Source organism: Ascaphus truei, chromosome 17 (genome assembly GCF_040206685.1).
Source record: "Ascaphus truei isolate aAscTru1 chromosome 17, aAscTru1.hap1, whole genome shotgun sequence".
NCBI classification, from domain to species: Eukaryota; Metazoa; Chordata; class Amphibia; order Anura; family Ascaphidae; genus Ascaphus; species Ascaphus truei.
Window position 1 is genome coordinate 32,337,254 of NC_134499.1, and position 11,376 is coordinate 32,348,629.

The 11,376-nt window shown below is 49.9% G+C and overlaps 1 protein-coding gene across 2 annotated transcripts in view; it reads left to right on the top strand.

The window, feature by feature from the left end:
• The window catches only part of SRGAP3 (SLIT-ROBO Rho GTPase activating protein 3), a 62,237-nt gene extending 55,347 nt beyond the window's left edge, over positions 1-6,890 (top strand). For both annotated transcript variants that reach the window (XM_075574685.1, XM_075574686.1), the window contains exons 19-22: positions 891-1,071; positions 1,309-1,458; positions 2,029-2,356; positions 4,218-6,890. In XM_075574685.1, the coding sequence (XP_075430800.1) occupies positions 891-1,071; positions 1,309-1,458; positions 2,029-2,356; positions 4,218-4,634 (1,076 nt within the window). In that variant the 3' untranslated portion in view covers positions 4,635-6,890. The remainder of the gene's footprint in view (positions 1-890; positions 1,072-1,308; positions 1,459-2,028; positions 2,357-4,217) is intronic.
• Positions 6,891-11,376: the final 4,486 nt, after the last annotated feature.

The following is an 11,376-nucleotide window of genomic DNA, read 5'->3' on the forward strand; positions in this document are numbered from 1 at the left end:
TTTATTTGCTGAGCCTGTGGGAGGGAGATGTGAACTGGTGCAGAAGAGTGATGTCTCCATCTAGTGGTTGAATTACATAAGTGGAGCAAAAAGGAAATGGAGCTGGTATTAAAGCTGCAGTTCAAGCAATATCCTACATGTGTGTTTTTAATAAATCAGTTCTGCACTATGAGAAAATACTTGTAGCATTTAAAAAACAAATTCAAGACATTTTTAATGTATTCTAATGTAACATTCATTTTCTGTTTATATAGCAACCATTGACAAAGTCACATCCCCTTCCTCTTCTGAAACAGCCTCTGGCACACCCCTTTTTGAGCCATGCCCTCTCTCTAGCAGTGCACCAATTGTAACTAGTGACTGCCTGGTCACATGATCTTCCTCATAGAACTTTGCCTCTTTGGTCCTCTTCTGCTGCACTGACAGCCATTTAGTGAACCCCCGAGCCGAATCTTCGCTGATCGATCGGCAACTTAGCTAATTACTTGTCAATGTGCAGAATGTATTGGTGCACATATTGAATGGAATTTAAAACAAATAAATTTAAACAGCAGCATGAACTGCAGCTTTAACATTGTGTAACTGGTCGAGTGAATTGCTAGTCCGTGGACAGGACAGCTGACAGTCTGACTCTGGGGACCTAACATCCAAACCTCCCAGGTGTCTCGTGTGTAGGGAACAGAGACTGGACACATAAAAGGGCTTCTTTCAATGATAATGGCTACAACCCAGTTATTTGCATTTGGGTGGTATTTCTGTGAGCGGTATTTCTGTGAGCGGCATTTCCGTGAGCGGCATTTCCGTGAGCGGTATTTCCAAGTGAGCATTGTTCCCCGCAGGAGTATTTCCGGGCGCGGTTATAATGGCGCTTGCGCTTCTTCTGTCCCTAGAGGTGGAGCAGATTGAAGCCATTGCTAAGTTTGACTACGTGGGGCGCACGCCCCGAGAGCTGTCCTTTAAGAAGGGGGCCTCCCTGCTCCTTTACCACCGAGCGTCCGAGGACTGGTGGGAGGGGCGTCATAACGGGGTGGACGGTCTGATACCTCATCAGTACATCGTGGTGCAGGATCTGTGAGTACCGAGTATCTTAACCCTTCATAACTTTGTGTTCTCTTCTATAATCATGACCTGGCTGCAGTCACCTGTCCACTCAACTGATATCAGGTGATTCCTTCTCTATTATCATCTGATCTGTGGCCACTCCAATCTCTGCTGTACCTTACCCCTCAGTATCTGCCCCTCTCCACCATGATCTCGCCCCCCTCCAAGCTCAGATCCGCCCTCTGATTTGCCCCTCTCTCTCCTTAGGGATGACGCGTTCTCGGACAGCCTGAGCCAGAAGGCAGACAGCGAGGCTAGTAGCGGGCCCCTCCTGGACGATAAGGCCTCCTCCAAGAATGACATCCATTCCCCCATGGAGCACCTGCAGGATTACAGCTTTGCTGGGGTTCTGGGCAGGTACTCACAGGCTGGAGAAGGGAGGGTGCTGGCTCACGGGCAGGGTGAACACACAGCACCTATTCTGCACCTGCTTTATCAGATATGAGGGTAATAAAGATGACATCACACTGAGGCTAATCATGCAATGGAATAAACGTATTCGAGTGGTTGCCTTATTGCAGAGGATAACACTGCTCTCTCCCTGCTGGTATATATCTGCTTCCCTCATTGTTCATTAGTTTTCCATAACTTTGGCTTTATCTGCTCAGCATTGAAAATCAGAGCTGTGAAACGAACCAATCAGAATGCTGCACGCAGCATCGATCTCTGACCACGCCCACTACACCTGCGTTATGCAGAGATGGAGCATCCTGATTGGTTCAGGCCGTTGTCATTTAAGTTTGTGCGCATGGCTTCATTTTCCACTCCTGCTTATTCCTGGGGGAGTTCAGTTTACATTCTGACATTGTTAAAACGCAGACATTTTATTTTTTTAACCTCCTCACTCCCAGGAGTTGTTCCTGCCTGAGAGTGAGGGGACAGTAACCCCGTTAACATCTCTCCAACCCCACTCTTTTCTCTTGTCAGGGTAAGACTGAGGTCAGACGGAGCTGCCATACCCCGCAAGAGGAGTGGAGGGGACACCCACAGCCCCCCCCGAATCCTAGGTCCCTGTATTGACACCCCTCCCCGGGCTGCCGCCTGTCCCAGCAGCCCCCACAAGCTGTCCTTGAGCAGGGGGCGGGTGGACAGCCCCGATAAGCGCAGGATGGCGAACTTCGGAAGCGCTGGCAGCATCAACTACCCGGAGAGGAAGGGGCTGTGTGACGCCATCTCACTGCGCTCCGTGACTGGGGGGACCAGGCACAGTAGCCTGGGAGATCACAAGTCCCTAGAGGCAGAAGCTCTGGCTGAGGTAGGAGCCTGTACTGTGCTATAGGCACTTATCAGATTGTAAGCTCTTCTGGATAGGGGCCCACTACGTAAACTTCAAAGTGGGGGCTATTATCTCCAGGTTGTATGATAACTTATTTGGGCCTTCGGCTATGCGGGGCCCAAGGCGGCACGCTGGCAACAGGCCCCCCCACCTGGAAAAAAAGGTGGGACTTATCTTGACGAGCAGCATCGCTGTGGCATCGCCGTGACGACGACGTCACGTTGCTATGCTACAGGAGGCGGCCTGCTCCGGAAAAGAGCAGGAAAACCACATACAGTAAACCTACAGCTGTCTGCCGGTCCGGGGGGGCTCGCGCTCCCTCCTGTTGGTGCCGTTATCCAACTTCTGACCGGAGGGGGGAGCTGGAGTTGGGGGGGAGCGGGAGGGGTAACCCAGGGGGGGGGCGACCCATGATCCCCCACCTCCGGTCGGGTGAAAGTTGGATCCCAGCACCGGCAGGAGGGAGCGCGGGGCCTCCGAAGGAGCAGGGCCCAAGGCGGCTGCCGTGCTCTAAGGCCTCCCCCCCCCCCCTGTATTATAATGTCTGCTGTGTAACGCATCACGTGCAGGGCGCGCGCTATAAGAAATAACACCATAACCCCCGTGCTGTGTAACGCATCACGTGCAGGGCGCGCGCTATAAGAAATAACACCATACCCCCCGTGCTGTGTAACGCATCACGTGCAGGGCGCGCGCTATAAGAAATAACACCATACCCCCCGTGCTGTGTAACGCATCACGTGCAGGGCGCGCGCTATAAGAAATAACACCATAACCCCCGTGCTGTGTAACGCATCACGTGCAGGGCGCGTGCTATAAGAAATAACACCATAACCCCCGTGCTGTGTAACGCATCACGTGCAGGGCGCACGCTATAAGAAATAACACCATACCCCCGTGCTGTGTAACGCATCACGTGCAGGGCGCGCGCTATAAGAAATAACACCATAACCCCCCGTGCTGTGTAACGCATCACGTGCAGGGCGCGCGCTATAAGAAATAACACCATACCCCCGTGCTGTGTAACGCATCACGTGCAGGGCGCGCGCTATAAGAAATAACACCATACCCCCCGTGCTGTGTAACGCATCACGTGCAGGGCGCGCGCTATAAGAAATAACACCATAACTCCGTGCTGTGTAACGCATCACGTGCAGGGCGCGCGCTATAAGAAATAACACCATACCCCCCGTGCTGTGTAACGCATCACGTGCAGGGCGCGTGCTATAAGAAATAACACCATAACCCCCGTGCTGTGTAACGCATCACGTGCAGGGCGCGCGCTATAAGAAATAACACCATAACCCCCGTGCTGTGTAACGCATCACGTGCAGGGCGCGCGCTATAAGAAATAACACCATACCCCCCGTGCTGTGTAACGCATCACGTGCAGGGCGCGTGCTATAAGAAATAACACCATACACTCCGTGCTGTGGCGCTCTGGTGAATGGGCCTTTATAACCGCAGTGAAAGCAGAAAGCACCGAGTCGCCCTTTTTCGCTGCCGTCGGCAGAGCGCCCGGAACAGGGACTTGCAGAGCAGTATTGTTGCTCCAGCGCTTGCACAGCAAATGTAACAAGAAAACATCTCTTTTTCACATGGAAGATTAACCCCTTTGCCGCCAGCCATGATGTACTTTGCAATGTGTTAGTGGCCCGCCTGGCAGGGAAGGGGTTAATACCCAGGCCAGTTTGGCAGGTATCTTCTTGTGATGCAGCTCCAGTAAGTGCAGCGACAGGAGCCGGTGGGTGAGGTGCAGGGAAGTTAGCAGGATATTTGAGGGCTGGGGTCTGTCTCTTACATGTTTCTGGTTGTTGACGCTCTCGCTCTGAATGTTCAGGACATCGAGAAGACGATGAGCACTGCCCTGAATGAGCTGCGGGAGCTGGAGCGGCTGAACACGGCCAAGCAGGCGCCCGACGTTGTGCTGGACACGCTGGAGCCCATGAAGCACCCAGCTACGGGGACCCCGAACTCGGAGCCAGTCAGCCCCCTGCACACCATCATGATCCGGGACCCTGATGCAGCAATGAGGAGGAGCAGCTCTTCCAACACCGAAATGATGACCACTTTCAAGCCCGCCTTATCGGCACGTCTGGCGGGGGCTCAGCTCAGACCCCCACCCGTTCGACCGGCCAGACCTATGGTCCAGCACCGGTCCAGCAGCAGCAGCAGCTCCGGGATGGGGAGCCCCGCGCTCACCCCCACGGAGAAAGTTTTCCCTAGCAACCCGTCGGAGAAGTCGGGGACCATGTAACTGGCGCAAAACCCAAACCCTGCGCGGGTCAGTGCGCCCCAGTGTACGGAACAGCTGTGAGACGGGTCAGGGGAGGAAGGGAGAACTAGCCAGAGTTACAGTGTTTACACTCAAGAGCCCATCCTCATCAGTGTCGCGTTCCGTGAGCTCCCCCCGTACACACATCTCACTCGGGAACCCCCCCTTCATGCACACGCCTGACACAGGGCTCGCCCTCCATGTACACGCCTGACACAGGATCCACCATACATACCTCTCACACTGGATCCCCTCTCCCATACACACCACTCCTGCCTCCCGCCTGCACCTCAGTGGGCCTTAAAATGCAGCGAGGCTCAGCACCGCCGGGCCTCCGTTCGCTTTGTCCTTTCACCCGGATTTCCCTGCTGTATTAGAACGATTGTACAGCTGATCGTAGGGGAAGGTAATACAGTGCCAGCAGTCCATTCTGGGGTATCTGTCATCCCATTGGGCAGTTCAGCCTGATCCGGTGGCAGTGGCTTAACCAATCAGGTTGGCGAAATGTAAAAGTGAACTGAACGGGCGTCAAGCTTCATGAAGGTGCCCGGCCGTGATGGCGCGAAGAAGCGCAGCCACATACTGTCCTGGCACTCGCTATGCGTCGGGGCAGCTGCTGCTTTATCAGGTGGGACACAGAGGGGGCTGTCCCGGGCCTTACATATTGAGTTTTGCTTTACCACGTATTTCCAACACAAATACATTGTATCTCCTGAGAACCAGAGACTCCTGCAGAGCTAACCGCCCTGACAGTAGAGGGAAGGTCCCAGGTCAGTTCATATGTACCCGAGGGGAAGAGGTCATTGTGTACAGAATTACTCTGAAATGTTAGTTGTCATTAACCCTGTGTAGGCCAGAGGCCTAGTGATTATTAATATATATATATATATATATATATATATATATATATATATATATATATATATATATATATATATATGTTCTATTAGTTAAACCTATATAGGATAATGTGAACTATGCTTGAAGTCAAACTATAGAAAGGCTGTTTGTGCTGTCACTGGAAAGGAGATATATATTATGAATAGATCTTATCAAGCCCTTCTTTAATAGTAGATTTACCTCAATAACTCGCCCTGTGAATACCCTCTTCATGCTCCGTGGATTTGGGTTAAAGACAACAAAACTTTGTTTTTTTTTCATACCGTAGGGTATTTGAGCAACGTTACTAGAGGGATACAGGGCCATTTTTACTTAGCAGCTTTTTGCAGTAAGACCCCTTCCAGTGCTGGGAGGGTGTCTTACGGCAGAGCACCATTTAGTACATTTGGGCCGTAGTATCTAAAGATAGGATTGTCTCTAAGTGGGAATTCCTACATGCCTGCGTGTGAGTGGACACAAAATGTTCTGTATCGAGTATGGTTTCACACGAGCCTGGCTTAGCGAGCGCGTGCAGACGTGGTAATCAGCGGCTTCTGCATCATAGGGATGTCCTCATTTCCGGCCCTTCTGAAAGCAGATCGGGGCTTTTGGCCGCAAACAAGAAAAATGATACAGAGGCATATATTGCGTAAACTTGGTGCAAACATAAGCACAGGAGGACAACACTTGGCAGCCGTCTTCTCTTTGTCAGGGAAGCTTTACTTCCCAATAAAATGAGACACACACATGGGCTCTGTGCCCGCCTCTAGTCTGAGTGAGTACATCAAACCAGGTGAGGAGAGAGTATTAGCGGCGTCTCTTACGTGTAAAAGTAATTCACGTCCCTTGCTTCTCACATCATTAATGAAGATTAAGTGCCAGAATGAATGCTCAAACTCCATAAATAGAGATTTGTAAAGGGGGGAAAAAGCAGGGTTTTTTACACCAAAATATAAATCAAACTTTTAATCCTGTGCCACTTGACGTGAGCCTGAGCTTGGGTGTCACAGTACTGTGCCACCTCTCTGCGGCCTTCCGTGCATCTCTTTCCTGGCCGTGCTCTTGTACTGTATTGACCTTGCTCTTGACCTCTATAGCTCGGGTCTCGTCTCAGTGCCGAAGCTTCCTGTGTCTGGTGCAGGTTACATTGTCACCGGGCTTCACTTTGCATTGTGTGTCTGGCTACATTGTGATGCACAAGTTCCTGACAGAGGTGACACGTAGAAATACCGTGAGCGCTGAGCACAACTATACAGAGAAATGTCACGCTAACGGAAACACTGACATTCAAACATGCTTGTGTACAGACATATGCATGTACATCAGGCATGGGCAACTCCAGTCCTCAAGGGCCACCAACAGGTCAGTTTTACAGGATATCCCAGCTTCAGCACAGGTGGTGCAGTCTTCGAATGAACCACTGATCCACCTGTGCTGAAGCAGGGATATCCTGAAAACCTGACCTGTTGGTGGCCCTTGAGGACTGGAGTTGCCCACCCCTGACGTACACACACACACACACACACGTTTACATACATACAATACACACATATATACACATACCTGTATTATTAGCACACTTGTAAAAATATATGTACACACAAATGTTTACACAGTCATATACGCATACAAGCACACACATTTAAGACAAGACAACATGCAGGCATATGTATGCATTTACACACATATATATATATTTATATATATTACACAGATTTGCTTAGGATATCCCTGCTTCAGTACATGTGCCTCAATCTTCGTCTGAGCCACTAATTGAGCCACCTGTGCCCTTAGCAGGGATATCCTCAGAACCTGACCTGTTGGCAGCCCTTGACAATGGAGTTGCCCACCCCTATAGACACATGCATTATATATCCGTACATACAGACACGCGTGTCAGACACTCAGGACAAGCAAATGTAGCTCATTAGAAGCACAATGCCAGGAGAATCGCAGCTCAATGGAAGTCCTCGTCGGGAGATGCTGAGTGCCACGGAGATCTGGGCAGGAACAAACGTGCCACGTGCCCTTAATACAGAGGTTTTTCTAATGACTTTTGTAGCCGCGTTTTTAGAATGTACATAGTGATAGGGGCTGACGGGAGTCACTTTGATGCGCTAAAACTGCACTAAGGTGAGTGGGCGAGAGCTGCCTCCCAAAGCACAATTTGGCGGACATCCCACATGGTGCTGACAACGTAGCAAGAGACAAGCTGTCATCGCTAACAGGGTCACCCCCCACTTAACCCTTACACCGCAGTGCACTAATCTACAATACGTCGAAGACTCCTACAGCCGTCACGGTGGGACCCAAGAAACCAGTAACGCCCCAATCCTGTTCCAGTCCCATGTTATACTTTCTGCAGTGATTCTCACAAACTGCTTTTATTTCTGTTTTTCAGACTAGCTTTTAGCTTGTGGACTTGAAGGTTAAAAGCTGCGACTTCCGTTTTTCTTTTCTTTAGTGCAGGGGTCGCCAACTCTGTCCTCAAGGGCCACCAACAGGCCAGGTTTTACGAATATCCCTGCTTCAGCACAAGTGGCTCAATCAGTGGCGCAGTCTCCGACTGAGCCACAGATTGAGTCACCTGTGCTGAAGCAGGGATATCCGTAAACCCTGATCTGTTGGTGGCCCTTGAGGACTGGAGTTGGCCAGTCAAAGACTGAGCCACTGATTGAGCCACCTGTGCTGAAGAAGGGATATCCATAAAACCTGGCCCGTTGGTGGCTCCTTGAGGAATGAGTTTGAGACTCCTGCTTAAGTGGGCGATATTGGCACACAGTCTGTGTAATGTTTGCAGGTTCCCTGTGGGGATCTCTGTTAATGTCGCAAACCTTCGTGATTTATTCCATATCGTACCTTCTGCCTGGAACGTGGGATTATCTGGTTATCCGGTTTCGTGCGCCCGAAGAGAACACCCGTTTTATTAAGAGATTTACACCTTCAAACCTTGAGCTTCTTTGGCTGCACAGAAAATGGAGATAAATGGTGAAAAAACGCCCACAACTGTTATGTTGCCATTTCCTCGGCTATCCCATTATAATGCCTTTATAATCCCCTAAAATTACTGCTTTTTATAATTACTCCCCAGATTTCTGCCCCTTATAATTACCCCCCAGATTACTGCCCCGTATAATTACTCCCCAGATTACTGCCCCGTATAATTACTCCCCAGATTACTGCCCCGTATAATTACCCCCCAGATTTCTGCCCCTTATAATTACTCCCCAGATTTCTGCTCTTCATAATTACTCAGATTACTGCTCTTTATAATACCCCATATTACTGCTCTTTGTAATTACTCTATATTGCTGCTGTTTATAATTACTCTTCAGATTACTGCTCTTTATAATTACTCCCCAGATTACAGCTCCTTAAAATTACTCCTCAGATTACTGCTCCTTAGAATTACTCTTTGGATTACTGCTCCTTATAATCACTCCCTGGTTGCATGCCAGCGCACGCGGGGCAGCATTGGGGCAAAATACCCTTTGATACAATATTAAGACATATTGGAAACACCCCCTTTTAGTATTAATTTATTGCCAAACTGACATTTCTGTAGGCTGGTTTGTAATGTTTCGCTGATCGTCCTCCTTATAAAAAAAAAAGATCTAAAACTACCCAAATAATGCAAATCTTCTCCGGAATGTTCATTCAGCGCATTTTAATAACAGGCCACTTAAAAGGGGCAGTTATTTGCAAAGCATTGGGGACCACTCAAAGTAATTCCTGGAGAGCCCCAGTAATGTTTTGGGATCTTTGCGCTATAAGGCCCTTATTCAATATCATGTGAAGCCACTTCCCTGCACTGGAGAAGACTTTATTCCCGTTCATTTGAAAGCAGCTTTAAATTGGAAGGGTATTGAGCGGGTAAGAGATTATCCGTGTTACTCTGTGCTAATTTACACTGCAAGGCAGGGTGATCCAAAAGGAATAAAGCTTTTTAAATTTTGGATGTAGTAAAGCAGGTCTGAAATATATTGGCTCTTATTGTGCAGCTGAGATCTGCTTACATCTGCTATGTTACCGTTTCTACTAAAATCCCTTCCAGTAGTTTCCTAAAAGGTCATGTGTTTGCACCGCTGTCTGCAATGCATTCTGGATCCTGTAGTCCAGTATTCCTTACTGTATGTACACAAACCCTGTCAATGCCTCTGCTTCCCCCGATATAATACTCTCGCTCGTGCTCTGTGCTGCTTCCTTAGACCAGGGGAGCTCAACTCCAGTCCTCAAGACCCCCAACAGGCCAGGTTTTAAGGATATCCCAGCTTCTTCACAGGTGGCTCAATCAGACTGAGCCACCTGTGCTGCAGATGGGATGTCCTTAAAACCTGACCTGTTGGGGGTGGGGGGGCTGGAGTTGAGCTCCCGTGCTTCAGACCTATCCTTGGACTATATACAGCAGCTGTAAAGACCCCTGGGATGTGCCCTTATTACGCTCTGCTGGGCCACCAATGAAAAGCACAGCTCTTTGCACAGCCACTTCTGATTGGCTGTTTCTATTTGTTTGTTGTTGGCAGTAACATTAGAGAAACTGCTGATTGGCTGTCCCTGTGTAACGATGTCACCCCTCTGAATATTGTCAATGTCATGTATGGAAGCGCCACTCATAGCGTGCGTCATCGGATATGCTAATATATGCTAATGAAGCCCATGTAGAGTATACCCATTGATTGGAATATAAAATAAATGGTGACTTTTTTTAAGGGTGTTTGTGATGTTTTCATGAGTCATTATCTTCATGCATGACACGGGGTAGGCTGGTCCCGGCCAGGTGAGATGGTTCTCTTGGTGGATTGAAAGAACTACGAATCCCAGGATGCTTTGGGAAAGGAATCAGGAAGAATCGACCTGTCCCACTGACCATTCAGTAAACAACCCTAATGATGAGTGGTCAGTTCCTGTCACGGGGGTCAGGGTAACTTGCTCCACCAATGGCTGGACAGAACTCAGTACTGTATGGGTGGTGGGAACTGGTTCTTGTTCTGCCCATGTGTCTCAGCTCACCCTGTTTGCATATTGTGATACTTTGTATTTAACATCTGATCCATGGAGTCTGTCCCTCTCACCACAGGGTGACGGTGACAGGTGGACCTTTGGCCCACGAAACACTGTCCCTCCCAGGGCCTTCTACATGAGCTCCCTTTGTGGTCCTAATGAGATCAGCATGCTGAGCACGGCTGCTTGTGTCCGGGGAGCCGGGGAAGGATGTCGAACACTGAGCACACTCTCTGTTTATGATTACAATGGGGGTCCCGCTCGGCTGCATACTGCCCACCGCGTAGCGCAGAGTATAAGTGATGGAAACTAAATCGGAGCCCATGAGTGCGTTGTGCTGGGGGTTCCCAGGCTGCAGAGAATCTGCTAGAGATTTATTGCTAAATCTTTATAACTAAGACAAATGAACACTCGTCTCGCGTACAAACCACACTCACCCATGTCCCATACAGACTATCCACACACACCGCGCTGTCTCCCCATCCACACCTCTCGGATCACACATCTCATGCAGACTCTTCCCCCAGCCACACGTCTCACGCAGACTCTCCCCCATCCACACCCCAGTGCCCCATTACACGTCTCACGCAGACTCTCCCCCATCCACACCCCAGTGCCCCCATTACACGTCTCACGCAGACTCTCCCCCATCCACACCCCAGTGCCCCCATTACACGTCTCACGCAGACTCTCCCCCATCCACACCCCAGTGCCCCCATTACACGTCTCACGCAGACTCTCCCCCATCCACACCCCAGTGCCCCCATTACACGTCTCACGCAGACTCTCCCCCATCCACACCCCAGTGCCCCCATTACACGTCTCACGCAGACTCTCCCCCATC